Raw genomic sequence first — 18,835 nt, forward strand, 5'->3', positions numbered from 1 at the left:
AATTACAAACATGATGCTATACAATCGAAATCGAGCTCACCGTAACCAGTTTGATATACGTTCTATATGTGGAAAACTTTAAAGATGCGGGCTATAAATTTGTTACTCTTATTGCAAGATTGGTAGATATAATATTCATTCTAAGATTTTGGATCTCACAAGCTGAGATATTTACATTAAAAAAAAATAAAAAAAAGCATTTACTTTGTTAAATTTGGTAGTTTTTGTTTGGTAGTTTTAAATTAGAAGTATCTTCACCTACGTACTAATTATTCTCACCTAGATATACGAATATAGTAAAAAATATGTCTCAACACGCCCTGATATTGTCCTAGATTCACGTTCGAAACTTGGGTTGGGTTACGAAGTACCTAGTTTTGCAAAAAAATAAAAAATAAAGGGTGGGATACAATTCTATTAGCAATACAATCCTGATTCAGGAGACGTGAAGTGGGGGGTTTATCTTTTGACTCAGTGATGACCTGCAAGGTGCATACACGTACATATGTGTCTGCGCGTCTATGGGTGTGAACCTCATTCAAGACCCCAGCCCTCTCATGCCAATACGTGTTTGATCACTTATCGCCCTCTAGCTTTGCCATGGCAACAATTCTTCCTGAAAGCCTTTGGCTTCTGCTGCCCAGAGACAGACGGAATTAATTTCTTAAAACGATGTGGCCATCTTTTATTGCAAGTGATGACATGATCCGTGATTGGGTGAGGACAGGCCTCTTAGTTGGGGAGAAAAACTGCAATTCCATCTGCATATCGGAAGAACTCCCGCCATCCTTTTGCAAATTTTGTTCTAGCCTTGGCTATCTCGACCTCTTTGGCGCCGTCGGGTAGTCCGGGGCCGCCGGGACTTGAGGAATGCTATGAGCAAGGATTTTCCTGGCTCCAGACCTATCGGTTTCGTATTCGATTGACTCTCTTGCACAACGCCGCATACACAGGACTTGGATTGAGAGACTCCCGTAGGTCTGTGCGCCAGTCTTCACGATCGTTGATCCTCTATTGATTGAAATTAGATGGAGCTCGAATCTGCAAAAATCAGTTTCAGGGGGGGGTTGCTCCTCTGGATCCTATTTGCAAACGAGTTCTGGGGTCAAACGTTGCAAATTAAGGGAGACTTTGAAGGAAATGCTTCGGCAGGGTAGCATACGGGACAAACATGAACATATCAGTCATGGGTAAACGAGGCTGATATTTTTGACACGTTAAACGCGTTTGCCGCAAGGCTGATAGATTTCACCGACGTGAGTCATTTCATAACAATATTGTGCCTGAAGTTGTCTCGTCGCCAGACTCTTCAACTCTGCGAGGATTCTGGTGACGAAACAAGCCTGAAGCGACTTCGCCTTTTTTCTACTACGGGCTTCTGTCCCTTCCATCTTTACCCGACTGGACTCATATCTGGAGTATCTCTTGACAACTTCTCGAAAAGGGTTTAAAGGATTCGAAACAAAAATCAAGGACAGACAAACTTTTTCTTCCAAACTTAGAATCGATATCCCTTTCGCCGGAAAACTATTTCGGAGGATATAGAATGTGTAAATAAGATTTTATTTGTCCTTCCTATAAGGCCTCGAAGTCGTCTATAAACGTCCTGTGGTATTTTCCGACGGTACATCATCGTCTTTTATATCTTGTTGTATTTTCAGACGTACACTTTGTATTAATATATTTCCATAATTATTTTCCCTTTTTCTCCTTACTTTTGAGTTTATTTTTGGAATGCGTAACCGGCCAGCCAAGTCCAGTGATATCGAGACAGAAACCTATTCCCGGTCCAGACTTTTTTTAACGAAGGAACCATTAAGAAGAGAGAAAACCCCTACGGAAAAGGCAACACTACGTTCTATCGAAGCTACTACGGGGGTCAAATATCGATATTAAGCCTGGTAGGATTGACTAGTTACATGTAGTTTGTATGTGTGCAACAGGCTGGGGGAGAGGGGTACAATAGGCATGGTTGCCAATGGTGGGGGGAGGGGCCATTAAAACTCTTCATGGGGAATGTCTATCCCCATCTCCTTCAGCTCGGCCTGCGTGTAGGCCGAGCTGATCTCTGCAAAGAAATTCCTCATAAAGAGGATTCCGTCCAACATCTCGCCGTTATAGTGGAACTTGTGGTCCATCTTAGCGATATCCCACAAGTTGTTCTCCCCGGCCCGTTTCAACAAAGTCTGGCGGACTTTGAGCTTCTTCAACTGGTCTGGAAGAATTGTCGTGACTTCCAGTTCACGGCTGCGGATGTATGGCGCCATGACTTCGGCGGTTTCAAACTCGCCGTATTCGCCGCTGTCGTATTGCTCCTTCAGCTTGGGGATCTCGTCCCCAGCGGCTTCTTGCTTGTCTGTGATCTTCTTGATCTCATCGTTCACTTCAAGCATGCCGAAGTAGCACTCGAAGACCTGGTGGGTCTTATAGTCGACGGATCCGCGACTTTCATCTGCAGGATTGTATATCTCCTGCTCTCCCTTCCTCTTGTCGAACTCCCTCTTCTCCGTGAGGGGGTTGTAGGAGCCGGTCTTTCGGGCCTTGACCGTTTCATAGGCACCGATCCAGATACTTCGGCACTGTTCATCGTAGAACACCCTTTTGTATCTACGATTCTTCTCAGATGTCCTCTTGACATCTTTGAAGGGGAGGAGCTTTGAGAAATACGGCTCCTTGCGCATTTCCTCCTCAGAAAGCAGGAGCTTAGTTTTGTAAGGGGTGTAGTCGGTATCATTGCCGGTGAGGATGGAGGCAGTTTCATCTTGAGCAGCGGACTTTACTGGGGTAGTGATTTCTTCAGCATGCTCGGTATCATCAACTTCCGGCTCGTCGTCGCTACGAAGCTCGGACTTATCAGGGGATCGATTGGCGTACTTCATTCTTCGTGTTGGTGTGCGTGGTCGACGCTTTGGGTCTCTTCCAAAATCGTAAGGTTTAATCTTGCCAACAAATGAAGTGTTTTTATGCGTAACGCGGCCACTGGAACAGAAAGAATCTGAGTGGCGACGCTGGAGACGGTTTTTTGGATCTGGTGGCGAAAACTTTAGTGAGGTATCCTGCTTTAGGATGCTGTCGGTCGGAATATCGATGATGGGTTTGTCGATATCGAAAGCGTGGACGTGTTTTTCGTCTGTTTTGGAGACAGGGAGATGGTTTGCCCACTGTCTGATGCTAGCTTCTTTTAACTTCTTGTGCTGCTCTGGATCAGGAATTGGGGGTTTCTCTTCGACGACGTTAGAAGGAAAGAGGGTCTGCTTGAGTTTAGACGCGTCGTTGATTCCTAAAGGAGTAGCTTTGGGATCTTGAGATGGTTGTTCAGTAGCTTTGTTTGAGATGACGTTGTTGTTTGATGGAAGGTTGATGGGTGGTCGAGTTGTTGAAGCCTCTGACTGCACAAAGAAAGAAGACTTGTTCCGAGTCAAGTGGAAACTGGCACCAGCAGATGTCCCCGAAGGTGCTGATATCGTGTCAGGGTCGATCGGGAACTGAGATGCTCCAGTAAGATCAATGCTCTCTGATGGGTTCCACTTTGAAGTTCTGTCTTGCCAGCTAGGGATTTCGTAAAGGCCAATATCGTTGCTGATGATGTTGATGGGAGGGGGTGGTTGTGGAGCTTTTGGTTCTGATAACAATTTTTGTTTGTCCGCGTTGATATCAAAAGATACAGGCCCCAACTGACCAGCTAAACGCTGAAGACTTTCGTTAAGCTTCTTTGATAACTCCAACGACTCCCTAAACTCTTCAACCAACCCAGACGGGATATCTTTAGGTGTAGCTTTGGCTTTCTCAGGCTCGACTTCAACAGGTATGGCAGTATCCCCGAGTTCTATGGTGGAGGCCTCAGGCTCACTTGTTAATGATATAGCATCCAATTCCGTACCCGTGACAGCATGTCGGGCTTCTGACGCGCCGAAATCGAAAGAAAAGTTCTTTGTAGTACCGACCCCACCGAAGGCCGGGGCAGTAGTTTTATGTTTCTGGTCTTCGGTCCCTGCGAGTGTCTTGGGGTTCGCATCTTTCAAGGGAGTCGAATGGCAGAGTGGTGGTGGATCTGCCATCTTGCTTGTCGTTTGAGATATTGCTGGAAAGAGCTGGAGATCGATGAAGAGAAATGACGAGTTGTTTGAAGAGCAGGAAGAAGATTGAACAAGTTTGTGAAAAGAGAGATATTCTTCGAAGGGAGGAAAGGGGAGCTAATTTATACCCGGGAGAAGGCCTCACGAGGTATTTCTAGCCTAAGCGTTACAGCGGAACCGGCCTAAGAAACCTAAAGCCGCTAATACATAAGGGAGGCATCTACGAGCATAGCGCGGACAGAAATCGGTTTCGTTTACCCGGAAATGATATTTTCAAAGATCGCGAGATAACTTTCACCGGACTACCGTTCCTCGACCAGCCGGCCAGTACACTGGCGGCTGGACCTCAGCCTAGGGCCTTGGTATGAAGATATTCGAACACCATAATGCGCAAGGCCAGGGCCGTATCCTTGCGGTATCTCAGAAAGCTAATTTATTGTTATACTAGGTCATGATTCAATTGAGCAGTTGCGGATCCAGTATTGATATCTATACTCATGTTCATAGATATCGATTTGTCTCAGACCCAGACCCGAGATCGATATCGTTGAAAAACACATACACATTGCACGTTGAAGTATATATCCACCATTGCCACCGCATAAACTTTACAACAGGGAATCAAACATATCAGAATATGCCTTTTAACATTCAATACTAACATATAAAATGTATTACAAAACCCCAAACCTATGAAGCATCCACGATATCACCGCCCACGGTATCCTCCGCAGAAATCTCCATCCCACCAACACATCCATTTTGCGTTGAGTCTGTTGTCTTTTAAACTCAAATCACGTGAGCTTAGTCTATTTCCCAAAACGGACGGTTCCTAAAATGGGACAAGTTTATCGTTACACCCCATGCCCTGTCAACAGCAGCAGACACCGTTCGAGCAAAAGATTGAGTAGACTATAGGTTTTTACACAATATGACCTTTTGATCTCAGAAACTTCGTTAATTTACGATCAAGACTCAATGAGTTAGTCTGCTGGCTTCAAAAATATTTGGGTGTTGTCGCAACACACGAGCCGCGGTCCAGCATGCCTACCAGAGTACAAACTGGTCCGCCGGGACGAGACCTTTAACTGGCTAGCCTCCATCCGCCACCACAATCTGCGTAACTTCAAATCAGGCCCACCTTCTCCCGGGTCTTCAGCGAAAACTTCAGTCGGTCAAGCTCAGTAGCAGCCACTAGTAGATCACGGCTTATTGTTCGAAGCGTTTAAGTACTTAGATTTGAATTCGATTGAATTGTTTCGCTTCGTCTATCCTATTCACTGAGATTATCTCGCAAGCATCAATTAAATCTTGCCGCGAACACCCTACATCATATCTTTACACTCGTGCATCGTCATCGTGCAGCTTCATAAATACATACACCCCCGTCATCAGATATGCCGCCGCTCATAAACAAAAAGTCGTGAAGGACCTGGGTTAATACAAGGTATCCTCGTCGAGACAGATAAAAAGAAAAAAAATACATAATAAAAGAGAGTCAAAATAGCATTATATCAGATCGGCTGCTGAACATTAGACATCATAATATCCCCCAAACTCCACAAACTCCAATCTTCAACTTTTCTTCCCTGCTTCCCCTCTCCCAACGCGTATAGGAAGTGTAAGTCCTAATTAGCACTCCCGGTGGCCGCACCAGGAAATTCTCGGTCCTTCTCACTACTTTCTTTGCCCTTCTTATGGAGAAGTCCGTAGTGATGTCCGTGGTGGTGCTGTTGCGGGGAAAGATGTTGCTGGTATTCGTGGTCTTTAGGATATATTTCCCCGCCCTCAACCATAACCAACCCTTCGTCCTCGTCTGCTTCCGAGGTGCTGGCCATAGCATCGACTTGAATGTTCCCTCTCTTCTTCTTGTTACCTCCGATCACACCGAAAAATCCACCCTCTTTCTTAAAGGGGCTCGAGAGCGCATCTGTGCTCTCTCGTCTCCACGAGCCGAACAACTCTGTGGCGCTTCCAATAGAACCAGAGGAGCTATGACCTTTTCTTCCACCTGCTGGCTTGCCTTCTTTTGCTTCTTTGTCTTTTTCCTTTCCTTCGACCGGAGTCGCTGCCCCAGCAGGGCTTGATCCATCAAGAGTCGGGATGACAATATTACTCAGCCCATCAACCTCTTCATCAATCACATCAGTGGTAGGAGTGACGGCGCTATCTCCTTTCTTCCGAGAAAACAATCCACCCTCTTTCTTAAAAGGTGATGAGATTGTAAACTTCGCAGGAGATCCGAGCTTAGGACTGCTAGTATTGCCTCCAGCAACCAACTTCGTATGGCTTCCCTTCCGGCTGAGGCCGATACGACTAAGCAATGACTCCTTCCCAGCACTGCTAGACGCCGACTCTTTATCAACGGACGTGATAGAAGTTGTAAGAGCGAGTTGATCAAGACTGGCAGAGCTTGCAAATGAAGATTCCGTATTAAGCGATCGAGTTTCAGCATGTAGATGGGAGGATGGGCTCGAGCCGGCGTTATATGCATCGAAAGTCGGCGCCGTAGGGTTCAGCTTGACATTGGAGGATGAAGGTGGGCCGATAGCACCACTAGTATTTGGGGCTGGTGAGCTAGTATTTCCTTTGTTTGAGGAGAATATCTTCGCAAGGCGGCTCGGATGGGCATGCGGGGGCGAGGTCTGGGGAGAAGGTGGGAGAGATGGAATGAGAGACGAAGTATTATTAACATTCGGGATATCGGCCCAATTTGCAGCGAGAGGGCTTGCACGCACAACTACCGCGTTATCACGGGCGGGCCATCCGAACGCGCTAAAGTCGGCTGTAGGCTTGGGAAGAGTGCTCTCCCCAAAAGAAGATATGGATGAGGGGCGTGGTGAGAGTGGTTCCTTTGAGAGAAGTCGTGAAGGGTCCAAAGGATCTGACTCGGGGTCAAAGTGATTGAACGAAGTACGCGAACCATTCGTATTGTTCAAAGTGCGCTTGATATTCGTACTATTCGAGAGAAACCCAAGGCCAGAAGTCGTCATCCAACTAGTTCCATGAGAGCCACTCCGACGACGGGTGCCGATTGGGTCAAGGCCCGCGCCCTCTTGCTTTGGGAAAGAGCTTGATTGGGATGACTTGAGACTTCCGAGTGCAGGTGTTTCATTTGATAACGTCTTTCCCCTCTGTCGAGTGAAGTTAAACAAATTCGGAAACATTTTCTTGGGAGGAACAGGTTCCTCCGGCATCGGTGGAGGGATGCCCCGGAGGCTATTATTAACGGATGAAATGCTGTTAGATCGGTTCAGCCTTTCGGACTCCTCAGTAGTATATACAGGGAATTGTGGGAAAGAAGTCCGGGGCGATGAGACTTGAGAATTAGACATTGAATTCGAGGATCCGGGCGATTGGGCAGCCGGAATCATAGGTTGAATATTATCACTCGTTGGAAAAGTTTGAGGATCAAGAAGATATGTGCTCCCTTTTGGACTAGGTGGGACCTCGTCCATACTCATAAAAAGGTTAGAGGGAAGGAGAGAATCTGCAGTCGGAGACATAGGTGCGCCGCCCGTGATTTTATCCATCTCAGGTGTAAACATGGGATCGATACCATTTCCATATCCGAATAACGGGGCTGCTGGGAGCAAAGAAGGGAAAGGCGGAGAAGTTCGTGTCGGAGCAGTTGTAGACGACGGTGTTGGAGGTTGATTAAAGGGGATAGAACCTGGCATATATGGAAGGTCCCCCATAGGATAGACATTTAATGGAGAAGAGACCGTCTGAGTGCGATTCTTCCGAGTACGGTTCCTCCGTTGTTTTGACTTGCCTTTGAGGCTTGTTGAATCGGATGGAGGGGCAGGAAGGCTAGCCCTGCGAGCATGCCAAGCACGCAGTTGATGCTCCGAGCGAAAAAACTCATCCTGTGCAGCCTGGAAGTGTTTAAGGATTTCCATGTATCTCAACTCCAATGCCTTAAACCGAGCCTGCCATTCCCGCTCGATTCGGGCATCCTCGGGCTCACCGGGGAAACTAGGGCCCCGTGAGAGTTGCGGGATGCCTGGTAGGCCTGGCAGGATGCCAGACGCAGTTGGATCACCGTCAATGGATTTGGGTTTCTCGTCAGTTTCTTTCTCTCTGAGCCTCTCCTCTTCATCATTGATCGTTTTAATCGCTAAGGAAAGAGTTCTTATTTCTTCCTCTAGGCTACCCAACTCTGTGAGAATAGGCTCCAGTTCCTTCTTTTTGTTTTTCCCCATATCTTCCGCTTCCTGTTTTCTTGCCTCTGCTTCACTTTCGAGCCTGTGAAGCGCCTCCAATGCTGCCTCTCTCTCTTCATCCCACCGAATACAGTCTTCCTGCATTTTCGTAATCTCGTCTTGGCGTGCCTTCAGGACTTTCTCAACCTTGGTTCTCTGGGCTTCTGCTGCACGCTTCGCATCTTCAAGTGTCCTGGTCTCCGTCCTTAACTGAGACCTGATGTTATCCTCTTCCTTTTTCTTGTCTCGGACACCCTCTAATTCCGTAAGCAGGAGAGCCTCGGCAGCCTTATGTTCGTCCTCCTGAGATAGGAACTGAGACTCCAACTCCTCTGCCTCCCGTTGAATTTTCTCCAATTCAGCTGTTAGAGCTTCGACGGTAGCGTCGGTTGTAGCTGGATCGCTAGGGGAGGTGCCATGACCTGCCGCCCCGTTTGTAGCCAGAAGGTTCTCCTCTGTCGTATTCGGTGAATGCTGTCGCCGGAACGTCCGTCTAGATTGAGGGGTCTGAGCCAAATTATCGGTAGCGTGGATTGTAGGAATATCGTCTGGACCAAGAGCCGGATTATTGCCAATTGCGCCATTCATTCCACCGACCGCTCCCAACCCTGTCGCTACTCCACCGGCAGCGGAACCGACACTTGTAGCAGCACCAACTCCATCCCTGGGATTTTCATCGTTGGACCGTAGCGTACGTAACCGTATCAAGGGACTGGGTGCTTGAAAATTCGATGAATTTGCGGCTATGACACGGACGTTGTAGATTTGGTCGGGGCTAAGGCCGGTGACGACGACGCTCGTATCCCTGCGTTCGTTCTCGCCAACTGTTTCCACCCCATGTCAGATGTCATCTCCCTCGGCAACTAACACAACAGAATATGCCAAAAACACTCACCATTCTGGCCATTGATTTGTATTATGTGTTTTGCCACAGATCCTGCTTTTTCAGGTGGTGCCCAATGCAATTCGATTGAATCTGCTGAGATGTTGTGTAGTGAAACCCGCGGAGGTGCCGGTATATCTAGTCCTAGTCCCTTAACTAAGACGGGAATCGGAATCGCAAGGAGTTTCGATGCTCGGTGAGTAAGCCTGTAGAAGATATCATCAGTACACAATTCCTGTGTGTTTGAAAGTCTACCCTCCACGTTTTGATCGCTTTTTGGGCGAGGATGCCGCGAGGAGAACGATCACGAGCGTACCATGCGAGGGCGAGAAGTGTCGCCACTAAAGCGACGACCATTATGGCCGGCCTAACAAAGGACAGCCACGGTTTATGCTGCCGGATCTGGGGATTTGAAGCCCTTGGTGAGAGGAATCGAGGTTGTTTGTTCAGTGGGTTTTTTGGAGGAACTGTTTGTAGATGGGGGTTTGCATTGGATGTTGCATGATTTAGAGCTGCCAAGCCACACTCAATTTTTCTTAGCAATTTTAATATAACCGTTCTAGCCTGTTTTCGACGACATACAGCCAACATGCAACAGGTAACAGCCGTTTCTCGACTTCCTATCACGACATTTACACGTTGGCTTGAATACTATGCTTGCTTATAGACTATATTATCTTTCCATTAAGTACATATGTACTAAGGTACTTTGTGGATAAACCGCAGTACTAGTACACACGTGTATCTATACACGAGTTCGTGGCCACATTGATATCCATAAACGCCCGATACGCCTCCTACACCTTGGTACATTATATTAAGTCAAAACATGATTTGCCCTTTCTATTCGCCCCAATTCGTCGACTCATTATATCCCAAAGATACCCTCATAAACAGTCTACCAGATCCCTTTCTTCGCTTTCGAGCAAACTTCCCAGCTGGAATAGTTCGACTGGTCATGCCATTTTGTCATTAAATCCAACATTTTCGGAGCAATGTCACGATTCGCCTTCTGAAATATTGTTTCGTAAGGATGAAGGTTGATACCAAAGTATGAGTTAGGTCGAAGGACGGTGCCATGGGTGCATTGTCTGGCGTAATCGGGTAGCGAGGATGCAGCGGTCATAAGTGCCTCAACATCGTATCCTTGATTAAGAACTTCTCGAGCGGCTCGGTTTTCGGCTTGTACAGCAGAGCCAAAGTTTTTAAAGCAATGCGAGATAACTGGGAGGATAAGGTTCAGACCGATACGGTCTGTGGCGTATATCATTGAGTTCAAGACCTTCATCCTTCCCTTGTCGATGTTGCAGTTCATAGTCATGCCGACCAACTGTATCACAACATTGTATTAGCATAAAACTTAACAAGGAGTAAACGTGAGCCGATAGTCACAACTATATCGACATATTTACACGTGTACAAAGAATTAGAAATCCATGACCTACCTTATTCTTCTCGGTGACTTTGGCCAAGTATGCATCACTCCAACATTCTCGACTCCATGTTGGCATAAAGGGCCCTCGAATAGAGGCATTAAGTAAAATAAATCGCCTATAGCTGTTTATCAAAGCATTGTTATTATCGGTTAGTACCTCAGCATGGGCACCTAAATCGAAGCAAGTATTCTTCCGTCGTATTATCTTAATGTTCGACAAAACTGGGATTTGGTCGACAATGTCGCTTTCGCCGTTAATGATGAATATGAAATCTGCCTCGAAGTGGAGACCATGTCGGATGAAAAAGAGGGCGTTCTTGCGAGCATTTTCCGTTTCGAAGTAGACATATGTGATCAAGGGTCGGTCCTTTATCGGTGCGAGTGAAGTCTATGATCACATCGAGCGCTAGGATTAGTCATTCATCTTGTAGGAGCTCGAAGCCTTATATCACCAGATTCTGATGTGAGAATCCATAAACACCAACATATGTTCACAGCCGATTAGGAATGACAGACAGGAGCAAGAGATGACTACAGAGGGTTCCATAGCCGAGTTTATGCACGTATCCAGTCCCAAATACCAGAGCTGTTACACCGAGTCGACGTCGACGATGTTTAATGAAAAGAGGGGTCGCGAGAAAATTGAGAAGAATCTTAAAACTTACCTGGAGAGAGATATCAGGACCAATCCCAGGTCTATATTCCGCAGCACTGTTGCCCAGATGATAGCCAAGTAGAAAAACGAATGTGACAGACAGGGCAGCGATAAAGACTGGCCAAGAATAAACCGCCTTTACGAATCGCTTGAGAGAAGGAGGAGCGGAAACGAGAGTATTCTTCATCTTCAGGTCGAGATCCAAGGATAAACTCCGGGCATGCGACTTCGAGTAGGCCTTTTTGGACGAATTTAAAGGGAGAGAATCGTCGGTCGACATCTTCGCTGTGGCGGAAAGTAAAAAGTCGCAAGGGTGAATATTAAGTAATACCGGTATTAGACCCGACCCTGAGGTTAACTTAGACAGTTTCGTCTGATGATTACCGATGTTTGTTGAACGGGTTAGGCCCCAGCTGCTGACTTAGCTTGAACGGATGTCTTTATGGCCTAGGAAATAATAGCCGCCGTGTAATATGTCAAGCTAGAAGTAGTTACACAAAAGTTTAAGACGATGGAGAGAACGTAAGCACTGCGGTATGTACCTAAGACGCATTTCGGAGAAAAACAAGGTCTAGGTCTCCATTACAGGTTTTTGCCTTGACTTTCCTTCAATACTTGGCTAAAGCTTTTTCCATTCCGTCAACAGATCCTCCCGATCTCGTATACACAGCCATGCATACCATGGCTTCGACGGGCTGGACCAGCAAAACCCTTATCGCTCGCACACCCAATTCATATGTGCTGTGCCCCCACACTTCCCTTTTTCAGAAAGAGACCCTGTCAAGGTAGCATCCAGCAAGTGGCACATATTATGCATCAATCACCTCATAACCTCATTTGCCAGTCCATATCTCTGGTGAAAACACGTGCATTTAATAGGATATGCTTGCATAAAAAAACGCCACAAAGTTCAGCTGTGCTGGTCAGCCTTGGGCGGACCAACCCGAAATAGTTAGCCCTTGGGACGAAAGGCAGGTAGAAGGGATGATCTATAAACAATCCAAAACTCTTCCTACTCTTCAATCTTAATACACTCTCCTCTTTTATGATCGATATCTACACAGTAGTCTTGTGTCCATGCTGATATATATCAACGTTGCACTCGGTCCCTTGAAACTTTGGGGGAAATTCGAAAAACCGGGTTGGGCATCTTCAGGGCAAAAATTGCAACAGCACACCAAAAAAAAATCCAATCTCGAACCGTTAACCCCTCAACCTTCTACTTCTGCATAAATTAAGACAAACTTGCCGATTGAGGTTAACCAATATACATCAAATCCATTTTCAACCATGAGGACCGCCGGTTAAATACTCGATCTTAACGTCGGAGCTCTAACTATATCTAAAGCATTGCAGCCTTGAGGGCTCTCCGGATCTGGAACTAGCTCCAACCTTTTAAAACCACAGGTAGAATAGAGCCTCGGATATATCCAGCTACTATTAGGAGGAATAGGAATTTTTCACGTTAAGAACATGAAACGGTCAATTATATAAGGGTAGAACTATCAGGTATCGAAATGGGCTAAACACACAACCTTAAAGATGTCGCATCCACGAGGACAGCAAATTGACACTTGGGCCCACCCACCGACTTCAACTGGAAGGCGACATACTGCACACGCAGACCCGTACAACCATATTAGACAAGAGGAGACGCAGTTATGCACCACCCACCCAGTCGTTTCGTCTATAATACCGCCGGCGCCCTCGAGTGTGATACAGACTTTAAGTTTCATGTTGGTTTGAATAACCTCGCGGGCTCGGGTAACTTTAAGGCCACTGCAAACGGATAGAAGAGGACCAGTAGCCATTGATGGTATACATAACTTCACCTCTTAGTAGTATAAGAATGGACCATTCTTTCATCGATCGTGTGGCTTATTCAAATAATAGCGATATCAACAATCTCGGATACCAAAGCTAGTTGTCATTTTCGAAATTTAATCAGCTGAATTCGCCTGTTTCTATCGTGGAGCAGAGAATAAGATACGTGCCACATTTGAATCGTCCACCAAACACAATAAATTAAATTATTTCTAAGCAATATCAATATTGAGGGCATACGATTTAGAGCTTAGAATTAGACAGAAATGATTAATAGTCGCCCTCATAGCTCCATACAGACTTGATAGCCCCCACCCCTATGTGGTAGCAATACACAGCCGTTAATTCTCTAATGCAGACTCTAGTCCTAACATTGGATGTGTATTATATGAATGGGAAAATGGACGCGGGCACGGGCGGAGCCGACTCGAAGCATAAATTCTGTGTAACATGAGCCAACATCACCCAACACCCACCGTGTACCGTTAACCGGCCGTTCAAGGGGGCCCTAGCTTAGCTGTAAGCAGACCGATCGCGAATAGTGCACAACGGACAACTACTTCTAGCGGGCCATGCAAAATAAATTAAACGTTATAAACCATTGAGCAATGTTGAAACTTTCAAGAATCCCTAAGACTTGGATAGTGATGCTCTGGCTTGTAGAACGTATACGTTACCATTTCCATCGATCTTGTATGATTTTGGACTTAGGAGGCCGATATATATATGTATTGCGTTGATGTTGGATTTTCATCAAGGTTATCTTGGCTGCAGCGCTGGTGGATGTTAACGTTAACATCCGGGAGCCGGACCCTTCTATGCAATGAGGAAAAATTACTAAGCGTTTAAGTTTATACGCTACAGATAGCTAGCTGACTAGCTTTCTTTCGAACGAAAAGAAAGAATGTTCCAAAAATCCACAGGCCCGCCAGTTGGGTGATCATATGATATGGTAGTTGTAACTATCTAGTTTTAACATCGATCTCCACTGTACTGCACTCTGTGGGCGTATAGGGAATCAAATATGTACGAAAATGTCTTATTTCATACCTTCTTTCTTTCTTTCTTTCTTTCTTTCTTTCTTTCAAGATCATGAAGACTGTTCCTGTACAAAGGCTTAAAGCAAAAAAGCCCGATAGCTTCAATATGCAAAATTAGTTCTATAGATCTAGCATGCCCATCCGAAATACGGACTAATAGGACCCTAGAAAACGGCTGAATGAGCACCTGCCCAATTTTAGCTTCTGCGCCTATTATAATTAATCCGGAAGAAAATAACAACCGTTGAACCTCGAACCGTCCCCATCGAGCTCCCTCGACCCACAATCTAGCCTAAAAAGTGTTGTCTTTTGTTGAAAAGGTTCGCCAATGTGGACCAGAATCAGCCAGGGTCCATTGGGTCAGGAGGATCCTTGCTTGTGTAGCTCTATGCATGTAGTTTAATTCAGCCTAGACTGTGAAACGGTTGAAGAGAAGGGTCCTGCTTGAAGAGAGTAGAGGTTTTGTTGCAACGCACAACGCTGTTGGATTTTTCTTTTGAGAACTGTATGGGTCTTGTAGACGGCCTCAGCGCTAAGCGTTTCATTGATCCAGCTACAACTTCACCAACTCTACATATTGGGATCATAGACAGTTCCAATCCTAGCAACCTCACAGGACTAGTTTTTAAATTTCAGCTCTAACCTTTACACCAACCTCTAATTTCATACCCGGTCATTGCACAGACCACCTAACGAAATGTATCGTCCAAATCTTGCCTTCATCAAATCTAGCACTCCACGATCTCGCGAGTGTAAAAGGTTTTTGAGATGCTCTACATTGGTGAGGACGCGTCTATTGCCCAACCTATATCCTAGGTTAACTGTCAAAGAGTTCCTTCATGAAGTCTCTAACAGTTGTAGTGGCAACTTAACAAACCCACTCTCGCCGGTCCAGATCCAACAGCCTTGAAAGTTAAATTCAGGACCTGGAAAACCTTCTTCGATGAAGTCGATATATTCTCGAAAGTGGCTCTAGAACCTCGTGTAAGCTTGAATGACTATAGCGATAGTATTAGGAAATCTATCTCGTCGCTGACCTTTCAAATCCGAAATATGAGATAGTTCGATTTTTCGACCTTTGACAAACAAGGATTGAAAGTCCTTCGAAATACAAATTTGGAAGACGAAGACGTAGTCAAAGATTCTTCCATCGATGCGTTCGAAAACCCATGCTTGAAAGCCATAGAGACCATATACGGTGGACGATCGCGTCCAGTCTTTCGCCCACCAAGTCCGTTCTTGAACATCGGGTTCCCCAGCCGAGTACTTATATTCCAACAAGGAGAAGGCTCTGGTTTCCAAGGAATGCCGATGCCCAAGTTGCTCGTAAATACCAAGACACCACACGAACTTCCTCTCAAGGGAGTAGACATTGTCACCGAAGTCAACAAGAACCGAAAAGACGGGGCGAATAAGTACCTACGAGCCGTTCATCAACTCCACGGTTATATGTACTACAATAAGGTCGACTATGGTATCTTAACTACCGTTGAATCAACAAGAGTTTTCAGGCGTATCCACACTACAGACTACCCAGAGGGCTTGCTCGAGTGTTCCTCAGAAATTGACATAGAAGGAAAGGTTCCCAACTCCCCTCGCCGCATACCTTTTTGCAGTTTTTAAGGCTTTCAGGAAAGATCCCACCTATGTCCCGATAGATCCTACATCCACGTTCGAGCTGCCAGAGACCATTCTCCTACTTGAAGGACGCAGCAAAATCAATACGCCAATTCCAGGCTTAAAACTCGGCCGCGAAAATAGTGCGGGGAAAAGCGCCAAGGACCTGCGATTTTTGTTGCAACATGCTATTGGAAGATGCCACTCAAAGGTTATACGAGCCAAGGCCTTCATTGCAGGTCAGGATCCCGAGACTTGCACGGGAACATCGGTTATTGTAAAGATGTATGATCTTTACAATCCAAAGACGATTCTAAAATACAAAAAGAGGTAGCAATGTAAGTAATAAATACCCCCCTTTGATTCGTGATATATTTATCTATCTATTTCCCTGTTCAATACCTCTTTTGATATCCCTTACTAAAGATTCAAACTTAGGTACAAACATCTATCGTCTCTCCAAGGCACTCACATCCCACGACTATACGTCAGTGGCGATCACATAGACGGCGGATACGGTATCGTAGTTTTAGAAGACTGTGGCAAAGAAATGAACGAGCACGTTTTCAAAGACCCAGCCACAAAGGAGCAGGCCAAAAAAGCATTGTTGGAAATTCACCGACTTGGGGTCTTGCACGGGAATATCAGGCGTAGCAACATAACTTACGACAAGGAAAATGGTTCTGATCCCCTGCAAATTCGAATAATCGATTTTGGGAATGCTACCTTTGATACCGAAAAAGTGACTGATAGCGCCAAAGAGTTCGAGATAAAACGAATTACGTCGAATCTGAACGAATGATAGTCACGTTCGTCAAGCGCTGACGATTATGGTTACCGTTACAATAATTTGCCTTCATGTGGACACTGCGCTGCTAGAAAATCTACCAATCAGCTCGACAGGCGCGGTTGTTGTACTTTATTACCCTCTCCAAGTTCGAGGTCACGTTGTCATACAATCGATTATGTGTGTACCATACGAACAAAAGATAAATTTAGATTTTTCTTTGACTCAGTTTCGCAGTGAAACTCCTATAGAATACTCGTAGGATACCTTCGAGAAGCTGTCCGGTTGTATGCCAGTCGCCGTGATTTAATTGGTGTTGTTTGTGTGGTTAGCCAGATCCCGGTCGACAACCTAGTCCTGAATCCAACCAGAAGCCCAGGACCAATCCAATCCAGTTCTGTCCGAGACTTAATATCCGTTGGAGCCCATACTAAAAGTGTAAAACCGCCATAGGAAGGCCTCAAGGGCGCCTGATTACCCAGTTGCAGGGCATCCTCAGGAATGTAATGGTTTCCGCATTAACATTGAGCACCAATCGGCGCGATATCGCAAACCTTTAAAGGGAAAGAGCCTAACTCTATCAATGTCCGGGGTAAATTAAATTGAATCAAGCATCGTGCATCAACTGTGCAGCTATGCATCAAATGTTGGGGCAGAATTGCAGAACTGAAGCTTTTTGAAGTGCCGACGACGGCTTAGTGCCATCGATGGGCGCCAGGACCTTCTTTCTAACGGCTGTTGGGGCTAATAAGTGAATGTACCAGGTGACTGATGACGGACGCCCGTTTCGAAATCCCAAGCCCCCACGATTGCAACCATTGGAGCTCAACCCTTTTCAGGCCGACACGAATGACCTGAGCTCGACTTTGCGGATCGTAATCGGTCAACGGACTCGGTATGTCTCCGTTGAAGATGATTGCTACTTATCGATTTGAGCTAGAGTCCTTAAACCCTTCGATGCATTGCATTGGACTTGGATCTCAATTGTAAACAGCCGTTCGCAGGTGTGTTTGAACGAAATTGATAGAGAAAGTAAAAAAAAAAAAAACCTGGAACTCGAGGTTGTCTTATCCCTCCAATGGGGGCTTTCGGCATAGTGCAAATCCCGCCGGGTTCCAAGCTTGTGATTTCCGAACGATAATACGCCTATACGTATAAAAAGTTTTTTTTCTTTGCTCAAGATCAGTCTTAAATACCCACAAGTTTGACAGATAACAGGAGACAGGAATGATGGATCCCTGTAAACTCAAGACCCCTGGCTGGACCGAGGCTTCCATCAACTAGTTCCTGTACCTGCCGTCAGAGCTTCGTCACTGGGTAGGATGATGTATTTAATTATGAAAAGTGACCTGCTGCCGGAACTGTAACCTTGCGAGTGCATCGAGAACCAAAACCAAACTGGGGCCAAAAGTCTGCATGGAGTTCCCCCATCCTCGCATGAACCGGGAAGAGCTAGAGCAGACAAATGCTTTTCTCGAAGTCTCCGACCGAACCGATGTAGCATGTGGTTCCCCGCCCTACGCCTTGGCTCTGCGGCTGTTGAGGGCTCATCCTGCCATCTTTCGATTGGGGTTGGAACGTTCGCATTTGTGCCATGATTTCCTTTGGAGTCGAGTCGGCGCCTGGCCTGCACGTACGGGCTGCGACAGGGATACTTGATGCGGTTGGGATTAAATATTGCAAATGGTGGGAATGTAATGTATGTAATAACTGCTTAGGCTTTGAGTGTCTTCGTCTCTGGCCATGGACGTATCTGGAGATATATCCGGAGGGGACGGTATACCATTGTAATTTTCAATAAAGACCGGAACAAGCCCCTACCGTAGAAAGGACCCTTTCGTAGTTTTCGTATTCTTTTGACTCTTCTTTTTATTTTCGTCTCATAGCCTTTGAGGTTTTGTTTCAGCCCATTCGAGCAGTAATTTGATTGTTTTTGATTGTTCGAAGGCAAAATCCGAAGCATTCCAGCCGTCCCACAGACTGTCATCGTCTCATCTCACTGGCTCAATTGTCGACCCGAACAGGTTATCTACTTAACTTAGCATCTTGCCTCAGCCGGCTCTTCGATCTCATCCTCCTCCTTCCCCCCCGCTATCCGCTATCCGCCTGGAATTAATAATATATTAAAGCAAACCCGAGTCAAATTTCCAAGTTCGAAATCCCGAGGCCTTATAAGAGAACCAAATTATATAAAATAGAAGCAGATAGCAGGACTCGTATGTTGACGTTAACTTAACTTGAATAAGAATCAGAACGTTGAATTCAACACTTTCCAATTCCATCCAACGTTTGAAACCGAACAGATCGGAACAG

At 45.9% G+C, this 18,835-nt stretch overlaps 4 protein-coding genes across 4 annotated transcripts; 1 reads left to right on the forward strand and 3 right to left on the reverse strand.

The window, feature by feature from the left end:
• Positions 1-1,997: 1,997 nt before the first annotated feature.
• Positions 1,998-4,058, reverse strand: AOL_s00193g186 (uncharacterized protein; the record flags this gene model as incomplete). The annotated part of the gene is made up of 1 exon (XM_011128797.1): positions 1,998-4,058. One exon carries the CDS (start codon positions 4,056-4,058, stop codon positions 1,998-2,000), a length of 2,061 nt encoding a protein of 686 aa, XP_011127099.1.
• Positions 4,059-5,704: 1,646 nt separating this feature from the next.
• On the reverse strand, positions 5,705-9,521 carry AOL_s00193g187 (uncharacterized protein; the record flags this gene model as incomplete). The annotated part of the gene is made up of 3 exons (XM_011128798.1): positions 5,705-9,105; positions 9,177-9,370; positions 9,481-9,521. 3 exons carry the CDS (start codon positions 9,519-9,521, stop codon positions 5,705-5,707), a joined length of 3,636 nt encoding a protein of 1,211 aa, XP_011127100.1.
• Positions 9,522-10,062: 541 nt separating this feature from the next.
• AOL_s00193g188 (uncharacterized protein) lies at positions 10,063-11,534 on the reverse strand (the record flags this gene model as incomplete). The annotated part of the gene is made up of 3 exons (XM_011128799.1): positions 10,063-10,494; positions 10,610-10,987; positions 11,265-11,534. 3 exons carry the CDS (start codon positions 11,532-11,534, stop codon positions 10,063-10,065), a joined length of 1,080 nt encoding a protein of 359 aa, XP_011127101.1.
• Positions 11,535-14,815: 3,281 nt separating this feature from the next.
• Positions 14,816-16,537, forward strand: AOL_s00193g189 (uncharacterized protein; the record flags this gene model as incomplete). The annotated part of the gene is made up of 5 exons (XM_011128800.1): positions 14,816-14,899; positions 14,980-15,102; positions 15,181-15,670; positions 15,735-16,065; positions 16,174-16,537. 5 exons carry the CDS (start codon positions 14,816-14,818, stop codon positions 16,535-16,537), a joined length of 1,392 nt encoding a protein of 463 aa, XP_011127102.1.
• Positions 16,538-18,835: the final 2,298 nt, after the last annotated feature.

The sequence above is a fragment of the Orbilia oligospora genome, assembly GCF_000225545.1.
Source record: "Orbilia oligospora ATCC 24927 unplaced genomic scaffold scaffold00193, whole genome shotgun sequence".
Lineage (NCBI taxonomy): Eukaryota > Fungi > Ascomycota > Orbiliomycetes > Orbiliales > Orbiliaceae > Orbilia > Orbilia oligospora.